General features: G+C 37.5%; 2 protein-coding genes across 3 annotated transcripts; both read left to right on the forward strand.

Moving 5' to 3' along the window:
- Positions 1-547: 547 nt before the first annotated feature.
- On the forward strand, positions 548-7936 carry minpp1b (multiple inositol-polyphosphate phosphatase 1b). The gene is made up of 5 exons (XM_051674627.1): positions 548-2298; positions 5552-5746; positions 5848-5945; positions 6298-6428; positions 6705-7936. The coding sequence occupies exons 1-5, from the start codon at positions 1716-1718 to the stop codon at positions 7081-7083; spliced, it is 1386 nt and encodes a 461-aa protein (XP_051530587.1). The 5' UTR covers positions 548-1715; the 3' UTR covers positions 7084-7936.
- Positions 7937-10029: 2093 nt separating this feature from the next.
- On the forward strand, positions 10030-20046 carry papss2b (3'-phosphoadenosine 5'-phosphosulfate synthase 2b). Of its 2 annotated transcripts, XM_051674624.1 has the most exons (13): positions 10030-10195; positions 11111-11175; positions 13840-13954; positions 14467-14702; positions 14815-14953; positions 15407-15525; positions 15669-15782; positions 16216-16327; positions 16909-17114; positions 17219-17354; positions 17627-17895; positions 18911-19140; positions 19270-20046. In XM_051674624.1, the coding sequence occupies exons 2-13, from the start codon at positions 11155-11157 to the stop codon at positions 19409-19411; spliced, it is 1839 nt and encodes a 612-aa protein (XP_051530584.1). In that variant the 5' UTR covers positions 10030-10195; positions 11111-11154; the 3' UTR covers positions 19412-20046. The 2 variants fall into 2 exon arrangements, with proteins under 2 accessions (XP_051530584.1, XP_051530583.1); XM_051674623.1 differs by lacking the exon at positions 11111-11175.
- The last annotated feature ends 13 nt before the right edge of the window (positions 20047-20059 follow it).

Raw genomic sequence — 20059 nt, forward strand, 5'->3', positions numbered from 1 at the left:
CACACCACAGGTTTTGTATTTTCTTGATGGCATCATTCAGTCAAATTAACTTAGACACAAAACTACTGTTTCTCCTCACATACACCACAATTATAGTATATATATTGTCTTATTGTGTATTTCTATATATACGTATATTTTCTATTCACTTTTTATTTTTATTCTATTTTTTATTATTATTATCTCTGTCTTGTTGTGTTGTTTGTGTACTGGAAGCTTCTGTCACCAAGACAAATTCCTTGTATGTGTAAGCATACTTGGCACTAAAGATCATTCTCATTCTCAACAGCTGTCTTGCTTGTGATAAATTGATTCAATGTTGTTGTTATTATTATTATTATTATGATTATTATGATGATTATTACTACGGAGAATATTACATTTTACTATACAGTTATAATATATTTTTATTCTATGTTTTATTTAATTTCTTCAATTTCAAGCATGTAGCTTTTATTTTGAATCGTGCTTTTATTATGACGTGTGCTTTTGCCGGAAGCTTCACTTTTCCGGATAAACAATTCGTGATCACACTGGGCCTTTTATTTATTTTTTTTACACTCCGGGTTTTGGAGCGTGGAAGTAAACATTTGCAGGGTAAACTTCGACAGCGGTGAATGGGAGATCACAGCAAATATTATTTTCACTCAACCATTTGCTCCAAGACCAAAAGAAAAAAAAATCCACTATTACATTTGAATGACTTTCCAGAAGAGGAAAAAAACAGAGAGCGGTGATTAAGACAGTCAAATGTGAGAAGATGCCAAATTTACTGTCACTCTCTCAGCAGCTGTAATAGAAACCCCCTCGCAGCTGTGGTAATTCGTTTTTTAAAACTAATTCCTGGGTAATATAACACAAAGAATAATGTTAGAAATTTACACTCAATATATATATATATTTTTTAAATGATCATATAAAAAAGTTTGCTAGATTTGCGCGGCTAAATAAGGCGGAAACGCGTCATCACAGCATGAAAAAGGTCTATTGAAGACTTTTAAGTCACGTCTGAAATCTCATCTCTTTTACACTGTCCTTTGAGTCTGACAAATATTACCCCAAATACTATTCTGTCACTTATTGAAAAACTTTTGATTTAATCACCTTGAACCTAACTGCAAATTACAAACAAGCATTTTGTCTCAAAATAAATTTGACAATTTCAGAGATTTTCATTAGCTTCATAAATTTGCAACATTTTAAAAATGATTAGATCAAATTGCCTCAAAATCAACCATTAGACACCACACACACTGATCTCATGGATGAGGAATATTTTGCAGCGTATAGTGACTGTTTCTGAGTGTTTAATCTAATGAGTTCAAATCAAATCCTGTGCTTTTTCGCCTGGTTTTTGTAAGGGAATAATAATTTAAAACTTGAAAGTGACGCGCCATCTAGTGGATTCAAGTGTAAAACCAGGAAATTATTTAGTCACGAAATCATATAGGAAGGATTGTAGAGCATTTAGCGCCGTCATACGTGAATCGTGTTTTGAAATCAAGCAATTAGCTTATGCATTCGGCATAATATCAGTGATTTATTAATATACCTGAAAGCGGCAAGTTGTATTTTGACCCGGAAGGTTTTGCATCTCAGTTTTGAGGCTTGCTTCACGGCTAATTCATGCATGGCACAGCTGAATGAATGAATTTACCTCCGATCTACAGGTATTTTCTGTGTAAAAGGTATAGCAAATCCAAAAACTTCCAGAGATGAAAATAGATTACTTGCTGATAAACTTCATCATCACTTCTGTAAGCATTACCATGGTCCGTTTGTCATTCTCTAAACTCGCAAGACCAACAACAATACCGGCGATTGCACATTACTTCGGGACAAAAGGCAGGTACGAGGAAGTGAACCCACATCTTTTGGATGACCTATTGTTCGTAAACAGATCGCTGTTGGGGCCCCCTTCTCAAGACTGCCATGCAATTCACTTGGTTTCTGTGATAAGACACGGGACTCGCTATCCGACGACCAAAAATGTGAAAAAGATCGCGGGTCTCTTTGATCTAGTCGCGTCTGAAGCGGCAGGATCAGCACTGTGGCTCAATGACATTAAAAATAAATGGAAGATGTGGTACACTGAAGATATGGACGGCAGACTGGTGGAGAAAGGTCGAGATGACCATAGGTATTTGGCCATGAGGTTGGCACATTTATTCCCAACTTTAATTTCCGAGGAGAACCTCCGTGCCAACCGCATTGAGTTCATCACCAGCTCCAAGCACCGGTGTGTTGACAGTATCACCGCTTTCCAAGAGGGTCTCCACAGACTCTGGGATGTGCAGGGTAGGTTACAGTGTGCATTGTCTAGCCTGCAAGCTATAATGAGAAAGGTCTGTCTCAAAATCTAAGCTGTACTCAGTAAATTTTCATCATTAAAAAAGTTTTACTCCTAAAGCACTAATTTGTAATTTTGAAACATATGTATAAAATCATGACCACTCACATGAAATGAAGACGCCAGTCATATCAGTGGCCTAATAAAAGCTGTTTTATTCTACATGGAGAGGGTCCCATCATGGGGGCTACCATGCTAGGATCACATGACCAGACAAATAAAAATCTCATGCCCTGCGTCCGAAATTGCGTACTGTCAAAGTACTGTATTTGATGAAGGACGCACTTCTCAGATGGTAAAACAGCTGTTCTTTAGGAATAGTATGAATAGATTCTGGACATACTTCATCCAGGGATGTATATTGACCCGTGACCTGAATATATGATGTAAGAACTACAGCAGCGGAAATAATCCGCTCTGATTTTGTTAAACAAGCACCATTTAAGCTTAAGGAACAATCTTCTTGGTAGATATAGCACTTAAAGTTGAAAAGAGCCATCTGACTCGCAGTTCTTCGCTGTTCTTTTAAATCCAGTGTTTTGAATGTGCATCACCTCAGCGCCCGAGGTATTATGGGATCGTAAAGTGTCGAGTCGATTTAGACTTATGTCTCTGCAGAACAAAAATGGGCTTTTCCCAATCAGTGGGTGTTTTGAAACCACTGAGATTCTCTACTTTCATTGGATAGTTTAGAAACGGCCATTCTGGTTTGGAAACGCCCACTGATTACAAAAAAAAAAAAGTTTTATTCCCTTTTCTCCCAATTTGGAATGCCCAGTTCCCACTACTTAGTAGGTCCTCGTGGTGGCGCGGTTACCTCAATACAGGTGGCGGAGGACAAGTCTGTGTTGCCTCCGCTTCTGAGATGTCAATCCGCACATCTTATCACGTGACTCGTTGTGCATGACACAGCAGAGACTCACAGCATGTGGAGGCTCATGCTATTCTCCGCACAACTTACGACGTGCCCAATTGAGAACGAGAACCCCTAATCGTGACCACGAGGGGGTTACCCCATGTGACTCTACCCTCCCTAGCAACCGGGCCAATTTGTTTGCTTAGGAGACCTGGCTGGAGTCACTCATCACGCCCTGGATTCGAACTCGTGACTCCAGGGGTGGTAGTCCACGTCAATACTCGCTGAGCTACCCAGGCTACCCTCATTGAATACTACATTGAGATTCCCTGCTTTCATTGGATAGTTTAGAAACACCCATCCTGGTTTAAAAATGCCCACTGATTTGAAAACACTCATTGCTGATCTGAAGAGACCTATACTTGGATCGATTCGCACTATTGAGTCTCGCCGAAAATAGTAGGCCATCCAGGTATTTTTTGCTTACCGTTTTATGAATATTGAGGATTTGGACATACTCCATTAGCATACTGTTTTTGGCATACTACAGTAAATATTAGGGAAGTATGGATATTCGGACACAGTTATGGTGTGTTGACGACATGTCGGGAATTACCATAATTTTAAATTGTAAACTTAGAATTCTATGAAGCCTCCAATTTGGCGATCGTGATGTCATAATTACCAACATGGCAGGGACGTCAATAATTAAATGCAGTTTACACATTTTTCTGTTTGATATGCCATTTTATTGTAGTCAGTGTTACCTGGTGTACTTTCTTTGTTCTTGAACATTTTGAAGAACATATTTAGGTGAATTAATGAATATAGTGATTAAATATTTTGAATATATTCCTCATCAACAACAAAGCCACATGTGGGTTAGCTACGAGAGTTGCCATAGAAACAAATTATTTCTGAGTATGAGGATGTGAACAGCTCCAAGTAGAGTCTTTGAGTTGTCATCTCGTAATTATGGTAATTCCGACACAACTTGAATGCACCATCAGTAACCATCTGTTTATTGGACACTTTCACTCATGGATTAAATTAGTCATGGCTAGCTGTGAATAGTAAATTACTACAATGTCATCAGTAACTGAAAACTATTGTGTTTGAATTAGGGATGTGCATGAGTAATGGATTTATCGAGTACTCGTTCAGTTTTAAATATATGACTAGTAAAACACTACTTGAATATTGCAATTTGACTTTCCTTTGTGCCTTTACCTGCCGTGGGCAACAATGAAACTACTTCTCTTACCCACATCTCAAAAACTCAATGGATGGACCTGAAAAGAAAATTCTGCCATTATTTAAAGTTTAAAGACTTTTTGTCATTTTTGAATCTAGATGTTGTTTATGCATAGTACTCATTTTTTTTCACAAGAAAATCAGGTTCAAAAGTTGAAGATTGATTACTTTTTTTTTTACTACAAAATGACTTGAAATGCCCATCCCTTGTTTGAATGATGCTGCAAGGACAGAAGTTTTATGGATGTTGTGGGTCATATTTATTGCCAAACACATTTACCACCCATGCAACATATGCTATTTCAGATCAGATTACAAACATATTTATTTATTAATCATTTATTATTTATTAATTTCATTGGGTAATAAAAATACCTTAAATAACTTTGAGCCCCATCTCATAATTAACAATGGTAGATAACTAGATTTACCAAGATTTGTTCCCTATCTAGGGCAAACAGCCAGCTGGCATTTGAAGTAGGGATGTGCACGAGTAATGGGTTAATCAAGTACTCATTCAGCTTTAAATATTAGACTAGTAAAACACTACTTGAATATTGCAATTTTATTTTCCTTTGTGCCTTTGCCTGCGTGGGCAACAATGAAACTGATTCTCTCATCTAAATCTTGCTGTTACGTTGCATTGGTTGGCACTATGGATGCACGACGTTGTTAAAGGAATAGTTTACCCCCATTTTTTTTATTGTATTGCATCAGAATACTTGAAATGTATGTTTCTATGTGTGAGTGCTAATGTTAGTTTTTTTTTGTCATTTTTGACTCTAGATGTTGTTTATGCAACAAAAACATCAACAGAATCAGCTGAATCAAAGGTTGAAAGTTCAACTCAAATTCGAAACTTCAACTAAGCAATTGATTACTCACTTTTTTATTTGTTAGAGTACTCGACTACAAAATTACTCAAAATTCCCATCCCTAATTTGAAGACAACAAAGGATTTCATTGCAACAAAGCAGTCATATATTGTCTATTGTAGTGGTGTTCTAGCTGTATAATCTAGCTATATTTATGGTTTCAGTATTGGCCCTTGAAAAAAAAAAATCAGCTGACCATAATTCTTTTCTTTGCAGATATGGATTACAAACAATATGTGGATGATTCGTTGATGAGATTTTTTGATCATTGTGAGAGATTTGTTGAAAGTGTCGAAAACAACAAAACGGCGTTGAATGAGGTAAATCGTTTCAAGTCCTCGGTTGAGATGGATGCAGTACGGAAGAAAATAGCCAAGCGCCTTCAGATTCCATACAATCAAATCACCCCAGGTAATTACAGCATAATAAAACAAAATACCACATGTTAATATGAAGCCTATTAAAATAACCAATAAAAAATGCTTCACAATAATATTTTATTTCATTGTAAGATATGGCGGAGGCAGCTTTCTTTTTGTGCTCCTATGAGTTTGCCATCAAGTCTGAGAATTCGCCCTGGTGTAATCTGCTGGATGAGTCAGATGCTCAAGTATGTATGTTGTTTGGAATTTGGTCATTTCCAGTGGATTCCAATAAATATTACAAAGATTCCAAAGATAATTCTACATGTCAGGTCAATTACATATAATTGATGTTTAATTCAGCATTAATTACCTCTTCAATATTGTTGTAATTACAAAACTATAAAACCATTGCAATTTAGGACATAATGATTGGTTTATATCATAACACTCATAAAAGCTTCATGATCGTGTTTATGGAGCATAGAGTGTAATTCTAGAGTGTCTCCTGAGTTTCTTTAATGGAAATATCTTGGTAAATTATAATGGCAAGCTATGTATATTCTCTGTTTCAATAATGTGTTTTTGGCCCCTTGTCAGGTGCTGGAGTACAAAAATGACCTGAAACAGTACTGGAAGAGAGGATATGGACATGACATCAACTGTAAATCCAGCTGTCCTCTCTTTCATGATATATTCAAGCGTCTTGATAAGGCTGCCTATGACTACAGGTTAGGAGCTTTAGAAGTGGTGTCTTTAAGGTGTATTCCCCCCCACCCCCCCAAAACAAAACACTCCACCGATTGTCTCTAATTGAGGATTGCTTTACTTTAAAAAAAAAAAAAAAAATGAAAGGTTGTTGAAAATGTATATAGTATATAAAGGGAGTAGTTTCAGTGTAGTTTGTTCATTTCTTTGCAGTCTGCCATTGTTGGATTTCATATGAAATATAACAGTGTGTAAAGATGTATTAATATATTTTTGTATTCTCTTTTGAAATCCACCAGTTTCGGGGACGTAAAAAAAACTGCCACCATCCAGGTTGGTCATGGTGAGACCTTGCTGCCTCTCCTCTCTCTGATGGGCTTTTTTAAGGATGAAAAACCTCTGACAGCGGAGAACTTCTCATTGCAGCACAACCGCAAGTTCCGCACCAGTCAGATTGTACCTTATGCTGCAAATCTAGTCTTTGTCCTGTATGAATGCACTGAAGGACTCCGAGTACAGTTGTTTCTCAATGAGAAGCCCATGAATTTTCCCAATATGAACCGCTCTGCTCCATTGTATGAAACAGTCATAAAGCATTACTCAGAGCTCCTTCATGGCTGTGATTTTAATAAGGAATGTGACTTGCCTCAATCAAACCTTAGGAACACTGAGCTGTGAGTCAGGTTATAAATTAGGAATTTCAGGGATCAATCACTGTGTGCTTGAGAAATGCTTTGTGAAATGTGATTTTTTTTTTTACTACAATGACTCTATATATGCATTATACTTTTGATTCTCTTCAGAAATGTTTATTTTTTATTTTATAATTAGAGGTCCAATTTATTATTTTATTTATACAGCTTACCAAATTAAATATATAGAGCATATTTGTGTTTAAAGAGATTTTCATTGTTTTTTCAGAGTTCTTTCTTGTGTATAAATTCCACTTTCTTCCTAAACTTGTTTTATTTGCCAAAGTACTCAAGAGAAATGTTGTTGTAAGGTGCCAAATATATTCTTTTCTTTGTATTGAAAGTAATTTAAAGCTTATTTATTTTAATAGCTCTGTGCATTTTCCAAATATATCACTTTTTTCAACAACTAAAATTTATTCTAGTTTCTGTAAAATGGACTTTCAAAAAATTTATCTTTCACGTCATTCGTCTTGCTATTTTAAAGAAAGACCCTAATGTTGTCATTACTGGAAAAATCAAGTTGTCTTAATTAAACATTTCTTGAAATGTTAAGTCTCTTAACTCAAATACCTGTTTCTTGAACTCATTTATCTTAAAAATCGATTTTATGTGTTAATAACTCAAGATTGAGTACATAATTGAGGCTAGGGGGAATACCCCAAATTATTTAATTATTATTGTTATTATTGATATTAATAAAATTGAATTATTTGATTGTTTTCTTGGTCAGAAGGAACTGCATTTAAATAGTTTATAGAGATTTTAGCTCTTTATAGATTTATTTGTTATTTTGTTGCAAATAGTTGTTTTATGTGATGACACCATAAAGGTGATCTGTGTCCCCTTTGATCAAGTTAAACCCCGTAAACTCGTTTTCAGTTCTCCTTGTGCATGTGCAACTGAAGTACAGGCATATATGCATTTCTGTGGAGAAATAAGTTAAGGATTGACCTAGAATCAGTTATAATATTCTTTATTTGAGCTGTGTTATTGTATGTGCTAAAATTAAGTAGAAACAACAATATTTAAGTAGCAAATCTGAGGCAAGTCTACTTGCTTCTAGTTACCTTAACTTAAATAGTTAAGATCATTCTATATGAACACCAAGTTAAGTGAACTTAAACACACAGATTTAGGAGAAGCAATGACTCAATTTAATTGAGGGAATGAGTTTACTCAATCAGTTGAGTAGTCAGCTTTTCAAGGTTTTCAGTGGAGGTCTCATGAAGAAATGTCACTTTGTTACACAAAGGATATAATAATAAAAATAATAAAATTACATTACATAAAAATGTATTTGTCATGAAAATTTTACAAATACTATATAGATTTCACTTTGTGCTGTAGGCTACGATAGCCTATTTGCACATGCTCTGTGTTGAAAAGGTGTAAAGTAGCAACTTGAATCATAGAGAGATGAGTCTTTTTTAAATTCTGCCTTACACTTTTGTCATTTCTTTATTATTATTATTCAATGCCACAAAAGCATAGAAAAGAGGTATTTAGGGCCTGGGTAGCTCAGCGAGTTTTGACGCTGACTACCACCCCTGGAGTTGCGAGTTCGAATCAAGGGCGCGCTGAGTGACTCCAGCCAGGTCTCCTAAGCAACCAAATTGGCCCGGTTGCTAGGGAGGGTAGAGTTACATGGGGTAACCTCCTCGTGGTTGTGATTAGTGGTTCTCGCTCTCAATGGGGCACGTGGTAAGTTGTGCGTGGATCGCGGAGAGTAGCATGAGCCTCCACATGCTGTGAGTCTCCGCAGCGTCATGCACAACGAGTCACGTAATAAGATGCGCAGATTGACGGTCTCAGAAGCGGAGGCAACTGAGACTTGTTCTCCGCCACCCGGACTGAGGTGAGTAACCACGCCACCTACTAAGCAGTGGGAATTGGGCATTCCAAACTGGGAGAAAAGGGGATAAAAAAAAATATAATACAAATAAAAGAGGTATTTATAACATAGTCACATTAATTACATCATTAACATTACCAGAGAAAATCATTTTACATAAAATGCAATTACTTTATGAAGTTAAATGTTTTAAGTGTTTTTGTTGTTTTTTCCCCCTGAAAGTTTAAAGGAATAGTTCACCCAAAAAGGAAAATTCTCTCATCATTTACTCACTCTCATGTTATATCAGATGTGTATGACTTTCTTTCTTCTTCTGAACACAAATGAAGGTTTTTAGAAGAATATCTCAGCTCTGTAGGTCCATTCAATGCAAGTGAATGGTGGCCAGAACTTTGAAGGTCCAAAAAAGCACATAAAGGCAGCATAAAAGTAATCCATATGACTCCATACATAAATCCATGTCTTCAAAAGCGATATAATAGGTGTGGTTGAGGGAAACATATTCTTCATGCTCATTGTCACCTACTGGGCAGGGAGGAGAATTTATAGTAAAAAAGGACTTAAATGTTGATCAGTTTTTCACCCACAACTATCATATCACTTCTGAAGAAATGGATTTAACCACTGTAGTCTTATGAATTACTTTTATGCTGTCTTTATGTGCTTTTTGGACCTTCAAAGTTCTGGTCACCATTCACTTGCATTGTATGGACCAACAGAACTGAGATGTTCTTCTAAAAATCATAATTTGTGTTCGGCAGAAGAAAGAAAGTCATACACATCTGGGATGACATGAGGGTGAGTAAATGATTTTGAGCCTGGAGAATTATTCCTTTAAGATTCGATTCGATGTCATTGATAAAATGTGAGAAATGTGGTTCACAGATTATTTATTTTTCTTGTGTAGCCTTGTATTTGCCCAGTATAAGTTCAAAAGATTTCAAAATAAGATTTTAAAAACCAAATATCAATTTATACACCAATTCGTATCACATATAGCGTTTTTCTCTCAATATAAGTTTCAGTCTCGCAAGTGTTGTGATTGTGACGTGGGCAGCGCCACGCGGATCTCTGAAGATGGTGGGAGGAGGATTTCAGGAAGAGCGCTGAGTGCTACGTGTGCAAAAACTTCTAACTTCAACAAACTTTACTTTCTTTCTCTTTGCCTAAATAAAGGCTTACATCTCTAGAAAGAGTCGGACAGCGTTGTGGCATTATGTCTGGGATGAAAAAGCAGAAAACGGTAGGTTTGCACATGTTCGGCTTTTTCTCATTGAACTATAAAATGTTGTATCGCACACCAATTGCGGAATGTCACCAGATTTAAAAGAGAATATGGACTCGTCTTTTGCATCACAAATAATGCCATCCGTCGCGTTTACTGCGTTTACACAATGTATTTCTTTTAAAAACGGTTTGTTGTGAAAATGTTACATTTAGCCTATGCAACAGCCAAGTAAAGAATAGTTGCTTGAGTTTACTGATCAGTTCAAGTTAGGGAACTAGGATAAATATGGTGTGACCGCAACTCCAAGCGAACAGAAGTGTTTGATAATGTTTCTGGTGTGCTGCTTATGTAAATGTTAATTGTTTTTAATTTGAGGGGAATGTATGACTGGTGTTGTCTTGGGAAGTTTTGTTTAACTTATATGGAACTATTAAATGGATGTTTCTTCAGCTTCGGGCACTTTTATGTCCCAACTTTTTTCTTTTTCTTTTTGTCATATGAAGGTTTAGGCAGATTAGCATTTTTCACCAGGCCTTAATAATTTATTTTTGGTACTTTTTAAATGCCTTTTATGTATACATGTTATTGTTTTAGCCTTGTCCCAGACCCAGCTCAATATTAAACTGTGACAATCAATAATAAAAATTCAAAAATAATTAATTTCAATAAATTAAATATTTATTATGTGGAAAGGATGTCTATGATAATAAATATATAATAAATATATATGTAATGACTGTCCCACTGTTTTGGCACCACACCAAACAACTTTGCACTAAAATTACTTACTAATCAAGCCAACAAAAGAGCATCATAAAAGGAATATTCTGGGTTCAATACAAGTTCATCTCAATCAACAGCATTTGTGGCATAATGTTGATTACCACAAAAATTGATTTTTATCCCTCCTTTTCTTAAAAAAAAAAAAAGAAGCAAAAATCGAGGCTACAGTGAGGCACTTACTATGGAAGTGAATGGACATTTACACAGAAAAGGTTAGTAAGCAATTTTGTCACACTAAATCATGTTTACATGCATATTGTGGCTATACTTCTGAAACAGTGAGTATTTCAACGTTCAAAAATTGGCCCCATTTACTTCCATTGTAAGTGCCTCACTGTAACCCAAATTTGTGCTTTTTTTTTTCCACCCCTTTTTCCCCCCCTTTTTCTCCCCAATTTGGAATGCCCAATTCTCAATGCACTCTAAGTCCTTGTGGTGGCGGAGGACGAATCTTAGTTGCCTCTGTGTCTGAGACCGTCAATCGTGCATCTTATCATGTGGCTTGTTGAGCGTGTTACCGCGGAGATGTAGCACGTGTGGAGGCTTCACACTGTTCTCTGTGGCATCCACACACAACTCACCACGCGCCCCACTGAGAGCAAGAACCACATTATAGTGACCACAAGGAGGTTACCCCATGTGACTCTACCCTCCCTAGCAACCGGGCCAATTTGGTTGCTTAGGAGACCTGGCTGGAGTCACTCAGCACGCCCTGGATTTGAACTCATGACTCCAGGGTTGGTGGTTAACGTCAATACTCGCTGAGCTACCCAGGCCCCCTTTGCTTTTTTTAAAGAAAAAGAGGGACATGGGGGCCTGAGTAGGAAGGTCTCCTAAGCAACCAAATTGGCCCGGTTGCTAGGGAGGGTAGAGTCACATGGGGTAATCTCCTAGTGGTCGCGATTAGTGGTTCTCGCTCTCAGTGGGGCGCATGGTAAGTTGTGCGTGGATCACGAAGAGTAGCATGAGCCTCCACATGCTGGGAGTCTCCGCGGTGTCATGCACAATGAGTCACGTGATAAGATGCGCAGATTGACTGTCTCAGAAGCGGAGGCAACTAAGACTTGTCCTCCACCACCCAGATTGAGGTGAGTAACCGCGCCACCACGAGGACCTACTAAGTAGTGGGAATTGGGCATTCCAAATTGGTAGAAAAAGGGATAAAAAGAAAAAAAAAAGAAGAAAAAAAAGAAAAGGAGGGACACGTCAAAATAAATTTTTGTGGTAATCAACATTATGCCACAAATGCTGTCGATTGAGCTTAAACTGTATTGAACCCAGAATATTCCTTGAAAAATTTAATATGAGACAACTGATATTTGAAGAAAAATCAAGGTAAAAATCACTTTTTTTTTTTCCCAACATTTTTAGGCGTCATTTCCAATCAAGTTATAATTTGCCAAATTATGCAAAAGTGTGAAAATATTATTTAATTGGGAATATTTAGAATACATAAAATCTTAGCTATGAAATTAGCCTTAGCAAGGGGGTCAGCCATTTTAATAAAAAAAAAAAAAAAAAAAATCCATCAATGTAATTTCCACCAAAGAGTTCTATTAAACACTTTACAGAATTTTAGTTGTGGTGGAACTGACATTGTGGTGGAAATTTTCATGACAATCAGAAAAATGACACGAAGGGCATAAATCTTCTGTGATGAATTAGTACATACACTTTTGGACACAAAGTGAGATGAGAAAAAAGTTTGAATGATACTTTACTTTCTAAAAGTTCAAAGTGCAAAAATTGTCCAATGCTGAGGTAACACCCTATGTGATGCCAGTTTATTCTCAGCAACACTCTTCTAGAGAATGTCTGTCTTCTGAATCTAGTTAAGTATCCACACAAATCTCATATAAGATTGTTGTTTGTAAATTAGTTCCTTATGAAGCCAGGATTTTGCATGTCCTGTATCAAGGAGATTGTGTACCTATGGGAATTTAAAAAAAAAAACTCAGGGTCACTGAACCAAGATGGGATTTTGTGTGTATCCACTGAGCCTGGGGGCTGCTGAGAGAAAAAGAGAGTTATGGCCCTGTTCCAGCTTTAGCAGGCTGCCCTTCCATGAACCTGTATGAATAGCCCTGTTTGTTTCCTCAATCCTCTCTCAGAAGTCACTCTCTTCTCAATAATGATGACAGAGTCAGATACACAGGAATATAAACCACTAGAACAGAATTGTGCAAAACAGACTGTTCCAAGGAACATGCATTCTCTATTGGTATTCTGCCGTAACATGCCACTCTTAGTGATCAGTCAAATGTGGCTTCGAGAGGCTAAGGGGCAGTGGTGGCTTGGCGGTTAAGGCTCTGGGTTAATGACTAGATGGTCAGGGGTTCAAGCCCCAACACCACCACGATGCCACCGTTGGCCCTTGAGCAAGGCCCTTGACCCCATCTGCTCCAGGGGCGCCGTATCATGGCTGACCCTGCACTCTGACCCCAGCCTAGCTGGGATATGTGAAAAAGAAGAATTTCACTGTATATGTGCAAATGTATAATGTGTGATAAATAAAGAAAAATTATTAAATTAATATTCCTCCATTTTGCATGGAGATAAAGTTAAACACATTCTGAATCCTATCCTCTGTCACTATAGCAACACACTGTCATTATCTTCATCAGTTAAGGTAGAAATGATAAGAGATAAGGTACCCAGTTGTTAAAAAAAAAAGAAAATCCATAAATTACGAAAATCTTTAGTTGTAACTGTAAGGCAATTGTCATTTAGGGTTTACTTAACTTAAGGGGTTCCTTACAACCGGCTGCAGGCCTACCTTTTATGCTCTGACTGTGCAACTTGCACAACTGTTCCTCTGTGTATACTTTCCTTTCAAATCAGGTATATCTTGTATGTCTACCTTTTCTTGTTTGCAGGACCTGCAGAGAGCAACCAATGTTGTATACCAAGCTCACCATGTGAGTAGAACCAAGCGTGGCCAAGTGGTTGGTACCAGAGGTGGCTTTCGTGGCTGTACTGTTTGGCTGACAGGTGAGAATTTCTTACAGTTAAACGTGAAGGAGCAAATTTCATGGTACAACTTAAAGGGATAGTTCACCCAAAAATGAAAATTCTCTCATTATTTACTCTCATTATTACCCTCATGCCATCCCGGTTGAAGAATATTTCGCAATATTTCTGTAGGTTCGCACAATGCAAGTGAATGGGTACCATTGTTTTGAAGCTCCAAAAAGCACATAAAGGCATCATAAATGTAATCCAGAAGACTCCAGTGGTTTATTCCATGTCTTCAGAAGCGATATGATAGGTGTGTGTGAGAAACAGATCAATCATCCTTTTTTACTCTAAATTCTCCTCCCTACCCAGTAGGTGGCGATATACATGAGGAATGTGAATCGCCAAAAAAAGAAAGTAAAAGTGAAAGTGGAGATTGATGATTAAAAAAAATAATTTTAAATTTTTGGGTGAACTATTCCTTCAATTGAATTCAATTTAGTTCATCAAAACCATTTTGATGATGTTAATGAGGATGTTTCCTACAGGGCTGTCTGGTGCAGGAAAAACAACTATTGGATTCGCTTTGGAGGAATATTTGGTTTCTCATGCCATTCCCTGCTACTCACTTGATGGTGACAATATCCGACATGGTTTGAACAAAAACCTGGGCTTCACAGCAGCTGACAGGGAAGAGAATATCCGACGTATTGCAGAAGTGGCCAGGCTGTTTGCAGATGCCGGACTGGTTTGCATCACTAGTTTCATTTCGCCGTTTACTAAGGTATAATGAAATTGTGAGACCACAGAGGTTCCCAAATTACATAATACTTTCCTAGACTTTCTGAAACATAATTGGTTGAGACAATAGTTGTATGTGCACTGAATCAAAACAGGATCGAAACGAGGCCAGGGATATCCATGAGAAAGCAGGTCTGCCATTCTTTGAGGTGTTTGTAAATGCCCCTCTGGAGGTGTGTGAGAGCAGAGATGTGAAAGGACTTTATAAAAAGGCCCGTGCTGGAGAGATTAAAGGTATTTTGATATGGAATTTGTGTGACTTTGCTGTTTTTATTTTTTTGTCCCAATGTTAAAAGTCAAGTGTGTATTTTCTGTTCCACCAGCATCACCAAGCTGAATTGCAAAAATAATGCCCCAAAACAAAGCCACTATTAAGCCAGTGTTGTCGATGTTGTGCAGGTTGGGATACTCAAACAAACAGAGCAATGTTTTGATTGTACCACAGTTTACACTTTTTGGTAAAACTTAACTTTTCAAATGACTTTCTTAATGTTGACTTTGTATATTAAGCTGTGATTGGTGAAAGTAAAAAAAAAAATTACATGCCTCACATACAACCTTTTATTGGTCTAAGAATTCAGAGCCATCATAAAAAAATGACAGTAAAGTGATTTCCATAAGCGCATAGATGTTTAATAGATACTCATATTTAGAAAAGGTTTCACTCTTATGTTTTAAATTGCATAGGTTTTACAGGAATAGACTCTGACTATGAGAAACCTGAATCCCCTGAGCTTGTGTTAAAGACAGGAGAGCTCACTGTTAATGACTGCATTCAGCAACTAGTGGAGCTCTTGAAGGAACAGGTGGGCCAGTGTTTTAGTTCTGCTCATCAAATGGATTCTTGTGTTTTGCCAGTAATCCATATGATTGTGCAAGAAAGTGCTGCAGATTTCAGATGAGAGATGTAACTTAGACAATCAGTGACAAGATGTTTCGTTTATAACAGAATATTGTGCCCACGGGTGTGACAGAGGAAGTGAATGAGCTCTTTGTTCCTGAAAACAAGCTGGAGCTGGTGCTGAGTGATGCCGAGACACTCCCAACGGTCACCATCACAGAGGTAATGCAGCCCTTCAAACAGATTTCCTAGTGCTGTGGAAATCAACCATCTTGCATGTTACACCACAGACATTTCCTTACAGTTCAGTCAACTGAGAGCTATTCATTGTAGCTTGTTTTTTGGGAGGAAAAGTCAACTGCATAATTTACATTTCTGCAAACTTGGCAATACCAGTGAATTTTACTAATGGGATTTTTCCAGGTCTGGAAAGTTTAAAAAAATAAAAATTTAACAGCAAATACATTTCTTTACTTGCACTCAGCTCTAAATTATTTCATTGGTTAGAAACTGTTCTTTTGAGTAACATTATTTTTAAAACCATGAATCACCCTGTTGCTTAAAGACAATTCCCTGTTTTAATCCAAGTTGTTATTTTGTATCAAATCATCGTTCATATCAAGTCCTGAGGGTTGGTCTCTCTCTGGTCCTGTAGATAGACTTGCAGTGGGTACAGGTTCTGGCTGAGGGATGGGCGACTCCACTTAGAGGATTCATGAGGGAGAGAGAATTCCTGCAAGTTCTGCACTTTGGAACTTTACTTGATGGTTAGAACATTTCCAAACTAATAGTTTGTAATCAGATATCATATGATATATTTTCAGTCTTTATGTCAAGCTTTTCTATATACATTGGAACCAGAAAGTATTTGGACACTTTTGGACACTTAAGTCACGCTTAGAAATGTCTGCATCAAGTCAAGTGGTTTTTATTGTCATTTCCTTCTGCGTACAGGGGAAGAAACGAAACAAAGTGCCTTCCGAGACCACAGTACATAACATTTAACATGTAACATGTCTTACAAGACTATCACAGGTAGACACATGAATTAGTACAGCACTGCATGCCATTGCATTAGATACAATGCAGTCATTTTTTAGTCTTTTGCAATGACTTTTAACCAACTGGTCTTAATGTGACTTTTTTTTAGTGGATGTGTGTCAGTTCCCCTCAAGTTCACACAAGTGTCCTTCCAGTAGCGTAGTTCATCACATTAACTACGGACACGTTCCACTGTTGAAAACCAGAGTGTCCAAATACTTTTTTAGGCCACTATTTATCCATTTGAACTGTTTTGGTACAGACTGTAAAGCCTAAGCATCAAAATAACCTCATTTTATGTTTTTAGGTGGGACCATCAACATGTCTGTGCCCATTGTGCTTCCCGTTGCCAAGGAGGACAAGGAGAGGCTGGACGGTTGTGCTGCTTTTACCCTGGAATTCAAAGGTTGCAAAGTGGCAATCATGCGCAACCCTGAGTTTTATGAGCATCGTAAGGAAGAGAGGTGTGCCAGGCAATGGGGGACAACGTGCCCCCAACATCCACACATCAAGGTGAGAAGACACATATGATGGACACTGCTTTTATTTCTGTCCATATCTTAATATGTTTTTCTTGCTAATACAATGCCAGTGATATGATTTTCTGCTTTGTATAGATGGTAATGGAGAGTGGTGATTGGCTGGCCGGTGGAGACTTGGAGGTGTTTGAGCGAATTAGGTGGAATGATGGTCTTGACCAGTACCGTCTCACTCCTCGGGAGCTAAGACAGAAATTTAAGGAAATGAGAGCAGGTAAAAAATAAAAGTCGTGGAAGTGAAACATGAAATGATTTCACCTGGAATCGATGGCAATAAGGCAAACACTACAAGAAACAAAACAAAAACATACTTTGTTCTAATGAAACATTCAGTCATTTTCAGTAATCAGATTTATAAAGCTTTTATAATCCTATAATAAATGTGTTGTAACTAAATGCATAAATGTAAACTGAAATGTAACAACATCCCAAAAATTTTGCAACATTTAAAACGAAGCAAACTTCAATGGTATATCTTTCCCGCAGATGCCGTCTTTGCCTTCCAGCTGCGTAATCCTGTGCACAACGGCCATGCTCTCCTCATGCAGGACACGAAGCGCCGCCTGCTAGAGCGAGGCTACAAGAACCCTGTGCTGTTGCTGCACCCTCTGGGTGGCTGGACCAAAGAGGACGATGTACCACTGGACTGGCGCATGAAACAGCATGCTGCTGTGCTGGAAGAGGGGGTGCTGGATCCGGCAAGCACTATTGTGGCCATTTTCCCCTCACCCATGATGTATGCCGGGCCTACAGAGGTCAGACTCTTGCTAAACATGTTACACTAAATCAAATTAGAGGCAGTATTGTGAACAGAAAGCCATTCTTAAAGGTGAAGTGCATCATTTCGGCAACACTAACGGCACCAAACGGAATTGCAAAATGTATGACTTTCCACCAATATATTCTGTTTGGTGCCACTTTGGTGCCAGGAATAGTTCACCCAAAAATGAAAGTTCTCTCATCATTTACTCATGTGTAGGACTTTCTTTCTTCTGCTGAACACAAAGATTTTTTTTAGAAGAATATCTTGGCTATGTACATCCTCACAATGCAAGTGAATGGTGACCAAAACTTTGAAGCTCCAAAAAGCATATAAAGGCAGCATAAAAGTAATCCATATGAATCCAGTGTTTAAATCCATGTCTTCTAAAGCGATCTAATTGATTTTGGGTGAGAATAAATCAAAATATAACTCTTTATTTTTTCACTGTACATCTTGCCATTGCAATCTCTAGGTACAAAATAGTTTCACGGTCAATTACACTTCCATGTGCTTGATGCATACGCAAAGCGCTAGATGACGATAGGAAGTGTGATCGAGCTTGAAATCATGATCGCCAAGGAGACTGTTGATGTCAACATTTATCATGAAAATTGAGTTACATTTTGGTCTGTTCTAACACAAAACCAGTTATATCGCTTCAGAAGACATGTTTTAAACCAAAAGAGTATGGATTACTTTTATTCTGCCTTTATGTGCTTTTTTGGAACTTCAAGTTTTGATCACAATTCACTTACATTGTGAGGACCTACAGAGCTGAGAAATTCTTCTAAAAATCTTTGTTTGTGTTCAGCATAAGAAAGTCATACACATCTGGGATGGCATGAGAGTGAGTAAATGATGAGAGAATGTTCATTTTTTGGTGAACTATCCCTTAACATTTAAGACACTTCTTTTGTCACTTTTTGTAATACAAAAAATGTGTGAGTCAAACCAATAATGAACCAGTGTGAGATTGTTGATAAAAAAAATCTGCATTTCCCTCACAGGTACAGTGGCATTGTCGGGCCCGGATGATCGCTAGTGCCAACTTTTACATTGTAGGACGAGACCCAGCAGGTATGCCCCACCCGGAGACAAAGCAGGACCTGTACGAGCCCACACACGGTGGAAAAGTATTGACCATGGCACCAGGCCTCACCTCTCTAGAGATTATTCCTTTCAGAGTTGCTGCATACAACAAAGTTAAAAAGGCCATGGATTTTTACGATGAGGAAAGGTGTGAAAATATTTCATTTTTAGCCCTTATGACTGCACTGAAATGTTGGTATTATTGTATATACAATAAAATAAACTTGACAAACATTCATTGTCTGAACTTGAAGTTAACTGCATTTCTGTTTTTCAGACATGATGAATTTGAGTTCATCTCAGGGACCAAAATGCGAAGCCTCACCCGAAGTGGGCAGAACCCTCCAGATGGTTTCATGGCCCTCAAAGCATGGAAAGTCTTAGCTGAGTACTATAGTTCTCTGCAAAAGGACCAGTGAGCAATAGCCACTGGCCTCTATATAATTTAGCTCTATATAATCTATGTCTTTAGAAATTCTAAAAATAGACTGATGCATTTATATGTATATATATATTACGCACGCACGCACGTACACACACACACAATATATATACTGTATCTTACAACAAACCTTTAGTGTAGACTTTTTAAATATATTTATTACTGATATACCACACATTTTTTTAGATAAACATTTATCTATATTTATCCCCTGAATTTTTAAGTGTGATTATGGTGTATTTTGTCCCCAGTATCCCACTTATAGAAAACATGCACATTTGAACTAGTTATTGCCGTCTCAGATGTTTTATAGACTTGTCTAATCAAGCAAATCGAAATATGCCTGACAGTAATTAGACCAACATTTTGCCTACCTCAACTGGAACTTTAAATGTTTAATGGTGTTCATCTTGACAGTATTCCCTATTGGTTTATGTCACTATTGACCGTGGAGAACGTCTTGTAATCAACACAGTTTTACACACAGAATTGTATTAAATTCTTTTTAAGAATTTAAAGATGTTAAGTACAGAAAGGAGATTATGACCACAGTAAAAATGTATGAGACGTTTACAAGTAAAATTGTTCTTTTTACATTGTACTTTTCATGTGCCTAATTATAAGT

This window comes from Myxocyprinus asiaticus, chromosome 36, assembly GCF_019703515.2.
Source record: "Myxocyprinus asiaticus isolate MX2 ecotype Aquarium Trade chromosome 36, UBuf_Myxa_2, whole genome shotgun sequence".
Classification (NCBI taxonomy): Eukaryota; Metazoa; Chordata; class Actinopteri; order Cypriniformes; family Catostomidae; genus Myxocyprinus; species Myxocyprinus asiaticus.